At 39.3% G+C, this 20,039-nt stretch overlaps 1 protein-coding gene across 1 annotated transcript; it reads right to left on the reverse strand.

Annotated features, from left to right (window-relative positions):
- Positions 1–2,922: 2,922 nt before the first annotated feature.
- On the reverse strand, positions 2,923–4,426 carry LOC112776638 (universal stress protein A-like protein). The gene is made up of 4 exons (XM_025820861.2): positions 3,909–4,426; positions 3,524–3,630; positions 3,302–3,414; positions 2,923–3,170 (listed from the first exon to the last, which is right to left on the reverse strand). The coding sequence occupies exons 1-4, from the start codon at positions 4,084–4,086 to the stop codon at positions 3,086–3,088; spliced, it is 483 nt and encodes a 160-aa protein (XP_025676646.1). The 5' UTR covers positions 4,087–4,426; the 3' UTR covers positions 2,923–3,085.
- Positions 4,427–20,039: the final 15,613 nt, after the last annotated feature.

Raw genomic sequence — 20,039 nt, forward strand, 5'->3', positions numbered from 1 at the left:
CCGTGATTACCATGGGGGACTTTCCGGCACCTCGTCGAACCATTGGTCTTCGGGGCCGAAGGAGATGAATGGGAGTCCTCGGGGATTTCTGGCAGACGAGGAGGAGACCGCGAGGACCTTGGCATATTTTTTATGTGCCGATTTCGATCTTGGGGCGGAGTTCCTCGCTGTTACTACGTTCACCACCGTGAGACCGTGGTCGTCCCCCTCTGGTTCTTGGCGTCGTCTTGTTGTCCGGGACCTATTTTTGCTTTCTTGATCCCGATTGCGTCTCCTCGGCTCCCTTATAAGATGGGAGAAGTTGGCAAGTTTTCCATCCCTGATTGCCTGCTCCAGGGCGTCTTTCAGGTCGAAGCAGTCTTGGGTTTGGTGCCCGTATCCCTTGTGATATTCGCAGGAGAGGCTCTTGTTTTCTCCCGTCCTGTCCTTCAGAGGTCGGGGTTTCGACAGTATCCCCCTTCTCTGCTATCTGTTGGTAGACTTCCGTGATCAGTGCCGCGAGAGGGGTGTAATTGGTGAATTTCCCGACTCGAGGGAATGGCTTTGGCACTTTACTTGGACCGCCATCCCTGGCGTGTTCCTTTGGTCTTTCTCTGCTTTCGTAGTGCTGGGTTTGGTTGTAGGCGGGCTGCCGTTTATTGGCAGTTACGACCCGGCTTACTTCCTCGTCATTGATATACTCCTTAGCCACGCACTGGATCTCCTGCATTGTCCAGACGGGCTTTGTGGTAAGGTGCTTCCTGAAGTCCTCGTTCAGGAGCCCGTTTGTCAGACATAAGCTTGCCACTGAGTCCGTCAGACCGTAAATTTCCAAGCATTCGTCATTGAAGCGGTCCAAGTATTTCCTGGTCGGCTCCCTGGCTCTTTGCGTCACCCCTAGCAAATTGATCGGGTGCTTGGCTTTGGCAATCCTGGTTGTGAATTGAGCCAGGAAGGCGTGGCTGATGTCGGAGAACTGGGTCACTGAGCCCTGCGGGAGGTTATTGAACCACCGTATTGCAGGTCCCGCCAGGGTGACCGGGAAGGCGCGACACCTTACCTCGTCTCCCACTCCTTCTAAGTTCATCCTGGCCTCGAAGGCCGTTAGATGTTCCAGGGGGTCTTGCGTTCCATCGTACCTCATATCCGTTGACTTGTCAAAGTATTTTGACAGCCGGACCTCGAGTATGGAGCGGTGGAATGGGGTGGCTCCTATTATTACGGATCCGCGAGTACTCGTTCTCCCCTCGTCGTTCTCCCGATGAACGTTTTCGTTTCCCCGGTTTGTGGTACGCCGCCTCTCACGTCTGGCGTAGATGACGGGGCCATGACGTCTTCTCGCACGCCCTCTTTCCCCGGTGCTCTCGGACTCAGCCTGGGGACTAGGCGTGCGCCTGGAGCGGCTCCTGGAGCGAGAGCGGGAGTGACTCTGCTCTGGGGTGCGTTGGTCGCGTTCTCTGTCCGCTAGACGGCGCTCTAAGTCTTGCATTCTATGGCGTAATTCTTGCATTATTCTAGCGTGATTGTCCCCGGTCCCCCCAAAGGGGCGTTTCTCGTGCGATTGGGTCGCGTCCCTCGGGGGTGATCTCGGATGTATCCGGGCTCCGGTCCCGGCGGCATCGCCTCCGGGTGCGGCCTCGTGTCCTGTCTCCGTTTCGATTAGCACGAAGTTCATGGACGAGTCTCCCCACAGACGGCGCCAATGTTCGGTAGGTCGGTTACCGGACGGTTCGGGTTGTGATCCGGGATGATGGTAGGGGCTCGTCAAGTCGTGGACTGCCGGTCAACGATACGCGAGGTCCCGAGTACTTCGTGTGAAAAAAGGGGGGTGCCACCTGCAAAGACACTCCGACGCTCTTGTCAGTAAATGTGCAGGCAGAAAGGGTAGTGTGGCATGTGACGTACCTCGGGGGAAGAGCAAGTCTTCCCCTTATATACCTGTCAGAGGTGGGCCTGATGAGGGTAGGCCCATGTTTCCAGGGACGTTGTCCCGTAGCTGTACATGAGCTGTCTTGGACGCGTGTCCGGGTCGGTTGTGGGGCGTGTATCCGGATCGGGTGGCGTCCGGGTCGGGCCGACCCGCAGGGATTTTGGGCCAGGCCGTAACAGATATCAAATAGAATTATTAATTTAGTTTAAAGAGATAAAAAATTAAATTTGTTATTACTCAAAAATATTATTTTACTATATATCAAGTAATGTGTTCATTAGTTTTTACTTTATTGTGAAAAATTATTTAGATCATAATACTAATAGTATATCATATGGTTATTATTATTAATGTATTAATTGAATTTTAGTGTTTATTATTTATGTATTTAAAAATTATATTTGAGAATGATTTATTTATTTTGATAATAAATAATATTTTTAAATTTAAATAATTTATTAATTAGTTTGTACTTATTATACCATATATTTAATAATTTATTGAAAAAAAATATTAATATAATAAATAAAAAATAATCTAAAAAAATATTGTTTAAAAAATTATAAGGACAAATAAACCCCTAACTAATTTAGAGACAATTAGATCCCTGTCCATTTCTGAACCTGACACATCAGTATTTTCTGTTCAAAGTTGACGAAAAAATACCCATAGAGACCGCGTTGTGTGACGGAATCAGGAAATAGGGACCGAAGTGGATCGATTTTATTTTGAGGGGTCACATTGTCATTCTTAAAAATGAAAAGGACCAGATTGATACTTCACTCGAAAAGAGAATAATTAAAGTCCAGTTTATCGGGAATCAAACCAGATGATTTGACAAAAAAGATGGGATTAATATATATTTTTACTAGCTCTAATTCATGCTTATCTAAGAATCTAAGAAAACTCTATTTTTAGTTCCGCAAGGCATCCATCCTCAACGGCTCAACCATTCTGCAAGCTACGTATAACCATATTAATCAATAATCATAAATAAAAAGTTAAAAACCCACTTTAGTCTTTAATATATAATATGTTATTCGAAATGACGAAAACAGATTCCCTTCGAGGAGGGGACAAAACACAAAAGCTACAAACCCAATCAAAATGACACATAACAAGGTAATTAGTTAATTACACACAGAGCAACATCGGATTGTTGATGTTATTATTTTATCAAGCGTCTTTGGGCTTCTTCACTATCAAAACGGGGCACTTCACATTCTGCGCACAGTGATTGCTCACACTTCCAAGAAAAGCCCTGCCATTCAATTCACAGCCCCAAAATTAACTATATATTAAATCAAAGAATGATTATGCAAGTAGTACAGTTTTGCAGATAAGATATTAAGATGAAAATATGATTGCGGGATCAGGAAGTCACTCACTCACCTCTTGATGGGACCATAGCCGTGACTTCCCATGACCAGAATATCCGCATTCAACTTCTGAACCATCTCACAGATCACGTCCCTCGCGTCTCCATTCCCTATTTTTGTTTCCACCTTAACCACCCAAAATTCATCAGCACAGGAGGATTCAGCTTGAATTAATGAATTTCATTTGCTTCAGAGTAAAATTACTTTCAGTTTATTAGTATATATAGAAACTTACATTCTGGATGTTGTTACAGAGTCTCTTGGCTTTCTCTAAGACGGACTCAGCAACTTGTTGGCTATACTTATCCATAGTCGCCGTTATATCAGAAGAAAACAAATAACCTGCAAAAAATATAATAATAAAAAATTTAACCATTTCTGTTTCTAGCATCAATTCAATTCAACGGGAGGCCACTAGCTAATGGATTAAAATATGAGTGAATGTCTTTTCGGTGTTGGACCATTTGCACGAAGAACAGAACGCACCTTCACTCTTAAAATATTTCCCAATTTGACCAATCTCACTTGTTACATGACTACATAACTAAAATAACTAACTAATTGGAAATAAGGCATGAAAAAAGTGAAGCAGGAAGTGGTTAATTTGAGGTTACACGTACTTGTACCATCGAAGGCGGAATAGACAGCGCGAGGGGGCTTAACATAGAGAAGGATGAGTGTGTCCTTTGAGTTCTCAAAAACAAGGTTGTTGACGCACCATGAGAGCGCGTACATGCTCTCTTCCCCTTCATCCACCGCCACCAGGATCCTCCGTTCCTTTTCACTCGTTTCGGCCATTTCTTTCTTTCTTCGCAGATCGATCGATGAAGCTTTGAGTAAGAGAAATAATAGTAGTCAATAATAAAAATGCAAAGGTGCGTGATTGGTAATAATGATTTGATAACTGGGAAGAATTAGAGTGTCTTGTGTTGTTACTTGACAAGTGTCAACTTAATACTTTATGATTTTCTATATTTGTAGTCTGGTGGTGCTAATGATGACTCACCATTTCCATTTGGAATGGATAATGGATAGTGTGTCTGTGTGGATAATGGAATTTATTTAATGAATCTGTTGGCGGTTTCTGATGGGTTTGGGCTTTACTGGGTTTTGGTATTCTTTCCAACACAAACGTTGCATTCTCTGTGGTTGGATAAGAATGATATTTAATCCAACGGTTCGGAACTGTGTTGTGGTCGCGCATGTCAATGTAATCACGGTAGATCACCGGTTTTGCTGTGTAACTTGGTAGTTTCGGACTTTCAGCCACACCACTCCCCGATTATAAAACAAACTAGCCCACAGAAAATTCCATATGCCTCTTACATATTGCCAATTAATGTTCAACAGCAAGTCCAAAAAAAAAAAAGAAAAAAAAGAAAAAAACATTAATGTTCAACAGGGTTCAAGGACAATCAAGGTACTTGACCAAAAAAAAAAAAGGACAATCAAGGTTCATGCATTCGATAATTGTTTTAGAAAAGGCATGAACTATTAAAATCATACTTAAACATTTATATTGTTAATAAAAATGAATTTAAAAAATTTGAATGATAAATAAGTTCTCAGTGAGTTAAAATTTTGATAAAAATAACAAAACAACATAATGTCTTTTTATAAAGAATAAACAATCTTTATTTCAAATTTTCAGAGAATATCCGAATAACTATTTAAAAGTTGCATATAAAAAATCAGAACAAAATTTTATCTCTCAATTTTATTTTATTTTTAAAAAAAGTTTGGTTATTTACAAAAAACTAAAAAAACTCATTTGGCGTAAAATATTAAAATCTAAGGATAAAAAATTCTTATTTTTATAATAAAAAATATAAAAAATTTGATATCTAAAAATTTTTAAAAAAGATATATTTAATATCTGATATTTTTTTATATTTTTTATTTTTTTAAAATTTATTTATCGTTTATATATTTTATTATTATTTTTGTCAACGATAAAAATGTTTTAGTATTATGTTAGTAGTTTACTTTCTAGAAATAAATAAATAAAAAGGATAAATTAGAGAAAACTTAGAAAAGAGAGAAAAAAAAAAGAAGAAAATATCATAAATCTAAGAACGTGATTGTCCATCAACTATGTTTTAAATGACCTCCAAAATTACGTAGATGTACTAAACAGAAATAGGTACACGCTTGTCTTTAATATTTTTATGTAAATCGAATCAGAATGATTCAATTTATTTAGCTATCTACATGTAAATCGAATCAAGGCAATTCCGTTTAACTTGTTACATAGTAAATCGAAATAGCGCAGTTCGATTTACCAGAGAAGAGTGCGAGAGTGCTTTGTTCCCACTAAATTAAAACACGTGAGTTTGCTTTATAATTTTTGTAGTTATAAGAGTTAATCGAATTAGCTTGCTTCAATTTACTTTAACATGTAACTGGAATTAAATCGAAATGACTTAATTCGATTTAGCTTCGATTTAGCCATTGCTTCGATTTTGTGTAGTGTTTATAGTTTTTTTGTTGTTGTGCACTACGGATGGATGATTAAAAAAATTTTTCTGATAAGGATCCAATGAGTGTCTTTATCAGACCTTCCACGAGTTTTACTCAGCTGCAAAATACTATAATACAGAAACTGGGAGTCCATGGCATCAAATGGGTTGAGAAATTATTTTATAGGATTTCGATTTTTATTGTGCGAGATGGTGTGAAGTATGACTCTTTTGTAATAGAGAGGGATGGAGATTTGCAAGTTTCACTATCGTCGTTAGTTTTCCGATATGAGAACCCATAAACTGTTGGCCAAGTTTGGAGATGAGTTCGTTAGTTCAGGAAGATCAAATCAAAATCCTCAATCCGTAACAATGCCAGGAGCCTCTAGTTTAATGCCTATTTTTTCCTTTTTGCAATTCCTGTAGTTGCACCAGAAGTAGTATTGGTTGCATTTCCATCCTTCGCAGTTGATCTAAACTGAGTTAATGATGGTGTAATTAGTGATAATTGTTCTTTTGGTGAGCTTGCGATTGCGATGGATACTACTCCTAGGCTAATACCAGTTTTAGCAGGGTGGATGAAAAACCAGATCCCATGGAAGATGTACTGCGGGATGATGATGTAGAGCCCGCCATGATAAATGAGGATAGCAATGATCATTTAGGAAAGAATATTTTAGTTGGTCACGACAGACTGTTGAGTTCTGAAACTCAGTAATGTCCACCGCACTTTTCAACTTTAAACTTGGAGGCCATGACACAATACAATTTTTCAAACGTAGAATCCAGATTTTGGGACAAAGATGCACAAGATACATCAGCTCCAATTGAGTTCCAACTTGGTCTACAGTTCTAGAGTAAAGAGAAAGTCGTGTTAAGTGTTAAGATTTATAGCATCTGTCATGGGGTTGAGTATAGAGGGTTGGAGTCAGATCATATCAAGTACCATGAAAAGTGTAAGAAATTTGGAAAATATTGCAGTTGGTTGATTCAGATCACTCTTCATTAGCGAAAAGATATTTGGGAGATTAGAAGGTATAATGAACCCCATACATGTTTGGCCACAGAGATTTCTAATGACCACAGGAAGCTTGGTTATCATGTCATATGTGCATTCATCTTTTATATGGTTAGAGTTGATGCAACTGTGTTGATTAAGGTATTGCAAAATGCGATAGAGGCAAGTTATGATTTCAGATTGAGTTACATGAAGATTTGGTTGGCTAAGTAGAAGGCAGTTGCACAGATTTATAGAAATGGGAGAAGAGTGATATAATGATTACCAATATGGGTCATGGATATGCAAACAACAATGTCGGGTAGTATTGCAATATTGAAGACAAGTCTTGTGCGAGTTGGAGGCCAAGTTAACAAGTCATCAACTTATTTTCACCGGTTTTTCTAGACATTCCCACCATGCATCGAGGCTTTTAGTTATTGCAAGCTGCTGGTTAGTATTAATGGGATCCACTTATACAAAATTGATAGTGGTGATTGTGTAGGACGGAAATTCTAATACCATCCCTATTGCTTTCGCATTTGTTGAGGGTGAAAATGAGAAGTCATAGTTATTTTTTCTATCTCACATTTGGCAGCATGTCACGCCTCAATCAGAAATTCTAGTTATATTAGATAAATACAACAGAATCAAGGCTTCGTTGGAGACCTCCTGATGATGGATGGTTCATACCTAGTGTTTATCGTGTATTTTGTATTCGGCATATTGCAGCAAATTTTGCTCTGGGTTTTAAGGGTAAGGATGCAAGAAAGTTTCTCATGAATGCTGCTCATGCTAAGACTGAGATTGAGTTTGACTACTGATTAAACATTCTTTAAAGTAAAGACCCGACCATGTGTGAGTGGGCTAACAGGATGGGATACAAGAAGTGGACCTAGCATTGGGATGATGGTCGCATATTCGGGCATATGACCATTAATATCTCCGAGTTGTTAACTCTATTCTAAAAGGCATACAGAACCTTCTAGTATATTCCTTGGTAAAGTCTACCTATGGAGGTTGGTTGAGATCTTTGTTTGGAAGAGAAAAGGGGATCAGGTAGAGCTAGAGATGAGGCAGTAGTTTAGTTAGGCTCTGATGAAAGCAATAGAGGCTAACTTGAAGGCATCGAGGTGTTTCACAATGATCTTGTATGATAGGGATAACTCTGAGTTTAATATGTTGGAGATAACACTAACTAGTAATTGCTCACTTGGCTCTTATTGAGTGTCACCCAGGGATCAGACTTGCGATTGTGGATATTTTCAAACCCTGCACTATCCATATCGTCATGCCATTACTTGTTATGTATGCTCTCGTCTAAGCTAGGCAACTTATGTTTACGAGGTATATCGCCTTAGCACTGTGTTCAATGCCTACAGGATGGGATTTAATCCTCTAATCTTAGAAGGTTTTTGGCCCCATATAATGGTCCCACAATCATCCCTAATCCCAGTAAGGGCGTGCATCTGAAGGGCATCTGAGGACTACTAGAATTTGAACTATCATGGACGAGATGGATCCGAATAGACCAAAGTAATGTGGACTCTGCAAGTAGCTTGGACACACTCAGAGGAGTTGTACACATGGTGGAGTTACCATGGGTTTTGCATCTAGGAGCAATGTGTAACTTTATTCAGTTATCATTATCACTAGCTTTATTGTATTCTATCGTATCGTGCTAGTTTTATTTTGAATTTCATGTAATTTTTCTTTGTTTTATTTCCCGTGTATTTTTGTTATGAGAATGATGTATGTTCCTTTGGCAGTGATCATAATCATGTATTCCGAATATCACTAGTTTAATTATAATCATGTCTTTTGAATCGATGAGTGCAACATATAAATAGATACATGTCGTAATAATAATGACTAACTACATGCGTGCCATAATAATAATTAGCTAAGTAGTTGAACATTAAACTAAAAGTACTAAGTTGAAACATACAACATACTAAAATATTCTAAAAGCTCCATACAAGAGCAAACTATAACATATTAAGGAACATACTATAACATACCAAAGGTGACAAATACATAATCAAAAGAGGTGGGAACCTTTGAAGCAACACCTACGGTGCCTGATCATCTACGCTCTCTAGAGTAGAGGTACCTCATCCTCATCTCCACCATCATCTGTCTCCATCTTGTCATCCATGCACTCTGGAGACGTAGTAGGGCTAGGGTGTGCTGGGGGGTCTGTAGCAACTGTTGAGGGCAGCATCCCAACTAATGCAAAAGGATCATAGTACGACCAGTTAGAGGCTCATTCAGGTCTACTGTAAGATGTGCCTAGACTCTAGAAACATGAGCTCTAAGATACTCCCCGTCATCCTACTGTAGCATCATACATAACTCATCAAGAAATTGTGAACCCCCAAACTACACCTCCATGACTATAGGACTAACAAAGTTCAAAAACAACTAACTCGTGATCATATACATCTGATTGCCCTCTTTCGCCATAGTATTAGACCTTTCAACAAAATATACACCACTGCCACCTCCGCCACCACCTTTATTGCCCTTTCTACCATCACCATCTCTTCTATCATGGCTAGTAACTCCAACACCACGACCACCATTGGCACATCCACATCCACCTATACCCTTAGCTCATCGATGCATGATCATCATTGTTGGTTTTACTTGTTATTATTAGTAATTTTTAGTTCTATTTTGTGCAAATATAGTCAATAAACAAGCAATTTTATGAAATATTTCTACATGTATTAATGCATCAAACAAAATTGGAAATTGTGGTTAATTCATGAAGATATAAGAGAGAGTTGATGTAAGACTTTGATGCATTAAATGAATTATCAAAACTTTAATTCATCTTCCTTGGTTGATGATAGGAGAAGACAAAGCCCTGGAGTTAGGCTGGCGCTCTCTCTCAACGCTCTCATGCAAGCACACCAACCTCAGTGTCAAGCTCGCTTTGGGCGCTCTCCAACAAGCTTGATGGAGAGCGCCAATCATCAACAACATACTGAAGGTGCCAATGCTCGCTCACCACGCTCGCACTCAATAGCTCTCCAGAGAGCATCTTCGATGCCTAATCTAAGAAGGAAATGAAGCTAAGTGTACCACGCTCTCAGGTAGTGCTCTCCAGCAAGCTTACTGGAGAGCGCCAGTTTCAGCACCACAACGCCCTTTGGGTGACACTCACAAGCAAGTGTAGCGCTCTCCTGGGAGATGTCACGCTCGCCCCCAGCGCTTGCACTCAATCTCGCAAGCGAGCGTCTTCGATGAGTAATACAAGTAGAAATTTGGACTTGTGCGTACGCATAGCCCATCATGCGTATGCACAACAACTGGCGCTCACTTTTTAAGTTCAGCAACGAGCGCCAGGACCAAGCGCCAAAAATTCCAAAAGCCCAAGTACATCAAGTGAGGACTTTGGGGGAAAAGTGCTATAAATAGAGGAAGTTTTGAACTTAGAAAGAGGGCTTACGGAGTAGGAATTAGATGACTACACTTTACATTTATATACTTGCTTGTACTTAGCGTAGTTTTACTTTTCATGCAATTTTACTTTCATGCACTTTCAATTTATTTTGAGTTTTCTTAGAGCGATGATCAACTAAACCCCCACTCATTAGGGGGAGGAGCTCTGTTGTAATTCTTATGGGTTAATGCAATTCTTCTTCTTCTCAATCTGCTTGTTGTTAGCTAAGGAAAAGCTTTTGTGCTTCATAGATCCAATCACTATCGAGAGGGGGGTTGGATCTACTTGAACCCCTATGTGAGCCTTGAGAAAGGGATCATAGGATTCAATTTGAGACTTCTCCCTCATAACTCTTTTGATCAAAACATTCTTAGTTGGAACGTGACATATAACCTCTTTGAATTGAGATCCTAAGGGTTGTGTGGCTTATATATTAGAAATTGAGCTTCACCTCTTCTCATGAACAATTAGATCAAGAGATTGGTGATTGATTGTGTTAAGAGATATTGAGTTACTAAGAAATTGGAATTCAATTATTTACACTCCAGCATAGATCTACTTCATATGATGGAGAAGGAAGTTGAGATCCATTGATTCATAAAGGATCATAACATCTCCAATCCCTAATGAATCTCACCCATTAGTTTTCTTCACTTTATTGCTTTTAGATTTCTAATTTCTTTTGATTCCCAATACCCAGAACCCCTTTACATTTATGCAATTTACATTTCCTTGTCATTTACAATTTTGCCTTTACTTTCTTGTCATTTAAGTTTTTGCTCTTTATTATTTTGCCATTTACGTTCAACCTTTTATCATCCAGTTATTTAGATTCAGCACTTTTACTTTCTATGTCATTTACTTTTTTGTTAATTCAATCACACAAAATCATCAAATATTTGTTTGACTAGAGGAACCATTTAACTAAAGTTGCTTGATCGATCAATCCCTGTGGGATCGACCTCACTCAAAAGTGAGTTATTACTTTCCTGCGAGCCGGTTGCCAGAAGAATTTATGTTACGTACGCGTCTATTTCATTTTAGCACACCACGTGTGGGCGTACGCGACGCGCACACGTCGCATGAAAAATTTTGCCCCCTCAATTTGAACAGAGAGTTGCGCCAAAACGATGCTAGAAGTGTGCATTTAGCACAATTTCGGCCGACGCGTACGCGTGCCCCACGCGTACGCGTCATCTTCATTTATCCCTTCTCATGCGTTCGCGTCTACGACGCGTACGCGTCGATGCATTTTTTTCCATCCACGCCCAGGCGTGATCCACGCGTACGCGTGGATTTGATTTTATAACCCCCCCTGACGCGAGAACCCTCACTCGCGTCGTCCACTCTCTCCTCCCTCAACGTTCTATTTTCTCCCCTTTCCCTCCAAACCTCCATTGCCACCACTCACCACCACCAGCCTCCCACCGCAGCCACTGCCATCCGCTGCTCACTCTTCCCCCCTCTCTTCTCCTCTTATTCTCCTTATTCCTCCTTTCTCAACCCTGCCCTCCCACCAACCCCAAACCCGCCACGAACAGCACCAGCGCCGCCGTGCCGCCACCACCTCGCCGCGGTGCCACCCCCTCTCCCTTCTTTTCCAATTCTAGTACTGCACCACCCAGGTTTCCCCTGCTTCCATCTCTGCATTTTACACTCTCCCTCTGTTCAAATAAGTCAGTTTGCATATTTAAATTCTATTCAATTTAGGATAGTTAGAGATGCATATTTTTAGTGTATTTTAGGTGGTTAGGTAGTTAGGATATGGTTAGTAGAATTCGGTCTGATAACTGCTCCGTTCTTGCTGACTTGAATGGTTAATTCATCTCTGCTTGTGCTAATACTCTGCCCTATGATGAATTGTCATTGATGCTATGTTCATATTTCATTGTTTGCTTTTGTGCTACACTGGTTTTTTGTTGCTGCTGCGTATTATCTGAATTTGCTGAGATTCTATCTGAGTCAATTTGGTTCCTTGATATTGGATTCTTGATGTATGATTTTAATGGAATTCAAATATGAGTTGGTATTGCTGTTTCATTCTTGTTGCGATTTGCTCTTCATTGTTGATTCAGTGAGCTCAATTCCTTGCATCCATATCCCTTTTTATTGCTTGCTTGCTGAATTTGATGAGGTAAGGTTGATTGCATATAACTGCCTATTGCTGTTTTGATTGACTCAATTGCTAGATTCTTATGAATTTACATATGGTTTTCGTGTTTTTAATGTTTTAATGAATTCTTAGAAAATCCAAACTGCTTGATTGAGTTTAGGACTAGCCAACTGCTTTGCTTTGCTTTATGATGCCTGATTCGTTTGATTTCTTGTTCTTCATGCTGCCTGACCCTTACGGCATTCATATGGCTTGTTGATTCTGCTGTTTGTTTTTCTAAAAATGTTCCTTTTACTGCCAGAATGCTGCCCAATTTTTCTAAAAACTGTTTTACTTAACTTCCACTCATGAATTGACTTTAGTGCTTTTAAAATTGAGATGCGTGGGTGACGCGTACGCGTGCCTAGCACAGAAGACGAGCGACGCGTACACGTGACTGACGTGTACGCGTGACAAGAAAATTCACCAAATAACACGTACGCGGTACCTACGCGTACGCGTGACATGCCCCACGTGCAGAAAATTGCAGAAAGCGCTGGGGGCGATTTCTGAGCTCCTTCTCGGCCCAATTCCAAGCCCTAAAACACAGACTAGAGGCTGCAGAATGGGGAAATCACAGATCATTCAATTATTCATACAACACACACAAATTTAGGTTTTAGATGTAGTTTTCTAGAGAGAGAGGCTCTCTCCTCTCTCTAGGTTTTAGGATTTCTCTTAGTTTTATGTTTATTTCTTCTCAATTCTAGGTTCAATGTTCCTTTAATTTAGTTTCTCTTCCACTCTTATTTGTTATAGTCCTTTAGACTATCTATTCCTCTTGTTAGTTTATTTATTTCCCCAATTTAGCTTTATGAATTCTAATGTTAGACTTGATTTCCTATTTAATGCAATTTGAGGTATTTCAGATTTATGATTGTTTTATGTTATTGATGCTTTCACTTGGTTGTTTAGATTTTACATTCCCTATTACTTTTCTATGTTTTTATGTTATGCCTTCCAAGTGTTTGATAAAATACTTGGGGATAGTTTTAAGTTAGATTTTTATGTCTTATTGGATTTGGTTGAGTAATTAGAGACTCTTGAGTTATCAAACTCCTTTGTTGATTGATAATTGAAAGTTGCTGGTTGATTTGGATCCCTCTAAAGCTAGTATTTCCTTCGGAGTAGGACGTGAGGAATCAAATTGATTAGTCTACTTGACTTTTCCTTATTCGGTAAGGGTTAACTAAGTGGGAGCAATGAAAAATTCTCATCACAATTGATAAGGATAACTAGGATAGGACGTCTAGTTTTCATACCTTGCCAAGAGTTTTTCTAGTTATTAATTTACTTTCTTGCAATTTACCTTTTTTGTTCCTTATTCAAAAAACGCAAAAAGATATCTTTCCATAACCAATAATAAATCATACCTCCCTGCAATTCCTTGAGAGACGACTCGAGGTTTAAATACTTTGGTTTATTTTTATTGGGTTTGCTTTAGTGACAAATAAGTTTTTGTACGGAAGGATTCTTTGTTGGTTTAAAAACTATACTAGCAACGAGAATTTATTGTGAATTATTTACCAACGAAAATCCGTTCGTCAAAATGTGGGGGAATCACAGATCATTCAATCATTCATACAACATACACAAATTTAGGTTTTAAATGTAGTAGTTTTCTAGAGAGAGAGGCTCTCTCATCTCTCTAGGTTTTAGGATTTCTCTTAGTTTTAGGTTTATTTCTTCTCAATTCCAGGTTCAATGTTCCTTTAATTTAGTTTCTCTTCTACTCTTATTTGTTATAGTCCTTTAGACTATCTATTCCTCTTGTTAGTTTATTTATTTCCCCACTTTAGCTTTATGAATTCTAATGTTAGACTTTATTTTCTATTTAATTCAATTTGAGGTATTTCATATTTATGATTGTTTTATGTTATTGATGCTTTCACTTGATTGTTTAGATTTTACATTCCCTATTACTTTTCTATGTTCTTATGTTATGCCTTCCAAGTGTTTGATAAAATGCTTGGGATAGTTTTAAGTTAGATTTTTATGTATTCTTGGCTTTGGTTGAGTAATTAGAGACTCTTGAGTTATGAAACTCCTTTGTTGATTGATAATTGAAAGTTGCTGGTTGATTTGGATCCCTCTAAATCTAGTCTTTCCTTAGGAGTTGACTAGGACTTGAGGAATCAAATTGATTAGTCCACTTGACTTTTCTTTATTCGATAAGGGTTAACTAAGTGGGAGCAACGAACAATTCTCATCACAATTGATAAGGATAACTAGGATAGGACGTCTAGTTTTCATACCTTGCCAAGAGTTTTTCTAGTTATTAATTTACTTTCTTGCAATTTACTTTTCTTGTTCCTTATTCAAAAAATCCAAAAAGATATCTTTCCATAACCAATAATAAATCATACCTCCCTGCAATTCCTTGAGAGACGACCCGAAGTTTAAATACTTCGGTTTATTTTTATTGGGTTTGCTTTAGTGACAAACAAGTTTTTGTACGGAAGGATTCTTTGTTGGTTTAGAAACTATACTAGCAACGAGAATTTATTGTGAATTCTTTACTAACGAAAATCCGTTCGTCAAAATGGCGCATGTCACACGTACGCGTCAGTCACGCGTACGCGTCAGTCACGCGTACGCGTCATTTGGCGAATTTCCTTGTCACGCGTACGCATCAGTTACACGTACGCGTCGCTCGTCTTCTGCACTAGGCACGCGTACGCATCACCCATGCGTGCGCGTCGCTACCAGCTTCTCAAAACTTTATTTTTCACGTTCCTTCCACTTTTGCATGTTTCCTTTCCATCCTCTAAGCCATTCTTGCCCTATAAAGCCTGAAAACACTCAACACACAGATCACATCATCGAATGGTAATAAAGGATAATTAAAATTAACAGTTTAAAGGCCTAGGAAACATGTTTTCAACTATATCACAGAATAAGGACGAATTCGTAAAACCATGCAAATTATATGAATAAGTGAGCAAAGAATTGATAAAAACCACTCAAATTAGCACAAGATAAACCATAAAATAGTGGTTTATCAATAAGCATACAAATTGGAGTTCACCCATTATGACTTAGTCACTTCACTCACTAAGGCATCATAAGCTTTTCTCAATCCATCCAATTAAAAGAAACCTTTGTGCATAGTTCTTTTCTTGCTTGGAGACAAGCAAGGTTTAAGTTTGGTGTTGTGATGCATGAGCATCATTATTGGTTTTACTTGTTATTATTAGTAATTTTTAGTTCTATTTTGTGCAAATATAGTCAATAAACAAGCAATTTTATGAAATATCTCTACATGTATTAATGCATCATACATGATTGGAAATTGTGGTTAATTCATGAAGATACAAGAGAGAGTTGATGTAAGACTTTGATGCATTAAATCATGAATGATCAAAACTTTGATGCATCTTCCTTGGTTGATGATAGGAGAAGACAAAGCCCTGGAGTTAGGCTGGCGCTCTCTCACAATGCTCTCATGCAAGCGCTAGAACCAAGCGTCACGCGTACGCGTGGGCTACACGTACACATGATAAGGTGAGAATACAAGGGTAACGCGTACGCGTGGGCGACGCGTACGCGTGACAAGGCTGACAGCGCCACGCTCGTTGCAATGCTCGCCTCCAAGAGAGCCAACACCCAACGCTCGCCATCACGCTCGCGTTCACGCTTGTTGGGGAGCGCCAGAATCAAAGACGACGCATACGCATCGCGAGGTGAAACAACACTCAAATTAAAGGGCGCTTGCTTCAACGCTCGCACACCAACGCTACCTCAACCTTGTTATGACACTATCAAGCTCTCTCAAGAGCGCCACTCACCAAATGCCTTTCCCCCTTAACCCACGCTCTCTCCAACACTCTCCAGCAAGCTTGCTGGAGAGCGCCACTCTCCCATGCACTCACCACACTTGACACTACTTGACCCCCTTGCCACATGCATTAACCAAGGCCACGCTTGCTTTGGGCGCTCTCCAGCAAGCTTGATGGAGAACGCCAATCATCAACAACATACTGAAGGTGCCAACGCTCGCTCACCATGCTTGCACTCAAAGCTCTCTAGAGAGCATCTTCGATTCCTAATATAAGGAAGAAAATGAATCTAAGTGCACCACGCTCTTAGGTAGTGCTCTCAAGCTTGCTGTTGAGCACCGATTTTAGCACCACAACGCTCTTTAGGTGACGCTCACAAGCAAGTGTAGCGCTCTCCTGGGAAATGTCACACTCACCCCCCCAGTGCTCGCACTCAAGCTTGCAAGCGAGCGTCTTCGATGATTAATCCAAGTAGAAATTTGGACTTGTGCGTACGCATAGCCCATCATGCATATGCATCACAACTGGTGCTCACTTTTTATGTTCAGCAACGAGCGCCAGGACCAAGCGCCAGAAAGTCCAAAAGCCCAAGTACATCAAGTAAAGACTTTGGGGGAAAAGTGCTATAAAAAGAGGAATTTTTGAACTTAGAAAGAGGGCTTACGGAGTAGGAATTAGATGACTACACTTTACATTTATATACTTGCTTGTACTTAGCGTAGTTTTACTTTTCATGCAATTTTACTTTCATGCACTTTCAATTTCTTTTGAATTTTCTTAGAGCGATGATCAACTAAACCCCCACTCATTAGGGGGAGGAGCTCTGTTGTAATTCCTATGGATTAATGCAATTATTCTTCGTCTCAATCCGCTTGTTGTTAGCTAAGGGAAAGCTTTTTGAATTGAGAAAGGGATCATAGGATTCAGTTTGAGGCTTCTCCCTCATAACTCTTTTGATCAAAACATTCTTAGTTGGTACGTGACATATAACCTCTTTGAATTGAGATCCTAAGGGTTGTGCGGCTTATAGATTAGAAATTGAGCTTCACCTCTTCTCATGAACAATTAGATCAAGAGATTGGCGATTGATTTTGTTAAGAGAAATTGAGTTGCCAAGGGATTGGAATTCAATTATTTACAATCTGCCATAGATCTACTTCATATAATTAAGAAGGAAGTTGAGATCCATTGATTCATAAAGGATCATAACATCTCCGATCCCTAATGAATCTCACCCATTAGTTTTCTTCACTTTATTGCTTTTAGATTTCTAATTTCCTTTGATTCCCAATACCCAGAACCCCTTTACATTTATGCAATTTATATTTCCTTGTCATTTATAATTTTGCCTTTACTTTCTTGTCATTTAAGTTTCTGCTCTTTATTATTTTGCCATTTACTTTCAGCCTTTTATCATTCAGTTATTTAGATTCAGCACTTTTACTTTCTATGTCATTTACTTCTTTGTTAATTCAATTACACAAAATCATCAAATATTTGTTTGACTGGTAGAACCATTTATCTAAAGTTGCTTGATCCATCAATCCCTGTGGGATCGACCTCACTCAAAAGTGAGTTATTACTTGACTGCGACCCGATATACTTGCCGAAAGAATTTATATTACGTAAATTCTACTCATCACTCATCTAATACATTGTACAGGTCAAGCCCTCCCCTTCAACTCAGCAATCTCCTCCTCGACCCACCTCCACTCACGATCACTCACCTATGTATCAATGTGACGTCACCACTCCAGATGATGTTTGTCTGGTACATCATGCACCTGCTCCATGGGAGGTGCCTGTCCTATACCCCTTTGGGCTGCCTTTGCCAGAATCTCAATTGCTCTGCGGTCACTGAAGAACAGCTCTAGTGACAAGAATCTCCTCCCATGCTCATACCACTACTCCAAGTATCTCTCTGATGGGCCTAGATTTGAGATGATGTCAAACTAGTGTACATGATGACTCTGTTAGCCCAATGGAGGTGCCAAGACTACAGGGTACTAGGAAACCAACTTCTACCATCATTCGACATTAAGTAATCTATGTTGAGTGCCACACAAGGTTGACGCTGTATTCCCCCAAGCTGTGGTAGTACTCTATCAACTTGATGCCACTTTACCACAACAAAGTATATCAATATCGTCACCGCCCTCCACAACATCGTATGCAATGGATCTAGTATATCAGGATGCACTTTCTGAACAACCTCGGCATGGCTAAAAGGCATCCATGTGAACTGTGAAAAAGAAACAATTTTAAATTTTTAGTTAACAATAAACTCGTCAGACGAATAGACTTTGTAAATAAAACATGCAAGTTAATTAAGCTTTATAAATACTCACATCTCGGTCTATAACAAGTCTAGCCTTAGCCTCCACTGCATCACTCTGACCTCTTTCTCGCTCGAGGATGGTTGATATCCTGCCCACCTGCAATCCGATATATTAGATAAATAATGGCAAGGTATAAAATGACTAGTAATAGACATAATATACTTAAGAAACATATATACCTCGACGTCAACAGCCAATGAAATGTGTCAAACTCAGCGGGCCTGAAAGTAGGGAAACGTCAAAAGATATAGGACTAGGGTAGTAGCAATAGACCGGCCAACTTAACGAAGTTTCAATTGGATACACGATATATGCATCGATACAACCATACAAGAACGACAAACCCCAACTGTATTTGCCCAAGTCGTCTAGCCTAGCTACGTAAGGCAGCCACCGGATTTGAGGACGTGTCCCAAACTTGTTACCAAACAACTAGGTCGATGATAAATCACTATTTTATGGTTTATCTTGTGCTAATTTGAGTGGTTTTTATCAACTCTCTGCTCACTTATTCATATTAATTGCATGATTTTACGTTTTCCTTCCTGATTTTGTGCTATGATTGAAAACATGCTTCTTTGGCCTTAAATTTTACTAATTTTAATCCTCTCTTATTACCATTCAATGTCGTGATATGTGTGTTAAGTGATTTCAGGGATTACAGGGCAGGAATGGCTTAGAGGATGGAAAGGAAGCATGCAAAAGTGGAAGGAATACAAGAAACTGAAGGAACTGCTAAAGCTATCCAGCCTGACCTTCTGGTACTAAATCGACCATAACTTGAGCTACAGAGATCCAAATGATGCGGTTCCAGTTGTGTTGGAAAGCTAACGTCTGCGGCTTCAAAATGATATATAATTTACCATAGTGGCCATACAGCTAGGTGACGCACACGCGTGATTCACGCGGATGCGTCGCAGTGACGAAAAACCAGCGTGGCAGATTTCACAACCAGCGATTTCTGGGCTGTTTCTGACCCAGTTTTCGGCTCAGAACACAGAGATTAGAGGCTATAAAGTGGGAAAATCCATCCATTCAAAAAAAAATCATCATACAACATTCATATTCATAATTTTAGGTTTTAGATGTAGTTTCTAGAGAGAGACTCTCTCTCCTCTCTCTTAGGATTTATGATTAGGATTTCTCTTAGAATTTTAGGATTAGGATTCCTTCGTTTTCTTCAATTCCAGGTTCAATGTTCCTTTAATTTATATTTTCTTCTACTTTTATTCATTCTATTACTTTAGTTTGTTTATTTTCCCAAATTGGTTTATGGATTCCTATGTTTAATTTGATTCAATACAATTTGAGGTATTTCAGATTTATAATTGTTTTATTTTATTTATAATATTTTCAATTTAATTTAAGATTTAATTTCTCCTTTTGAATTTGGTTAAGTAATTGGTAATGCTTAAGATATCAAACTCAGCAGTTGATTGGAAATTAGGATTATTGATTGATTTGGATCCCTCTAAAGCTAGTCTTTCCATAGGAGTTGACTAGGACTGAGGAATCAAGTTAATTAATCCACTTGACTTACCTTTATTTAGTAAGGGTTAACTAAGTTGGAGCAA

The sequence above is a fragment of the Arachis hypogaea genome, chromosome 19 (assembly GCF_003086295.3).
Source record: "Arachis hypogaea cultivar Tifrunner chromosome 19, arahy.Tifrunner.gnm2.J5K5, whole genome shotgun sequence".
Lineage (NCBI taxonomy): Eukaryota > Viridiplantae > Streptophyta > Magnoliopsida > Fabales > Fabaceae > Arachis > Arachis hypogaea.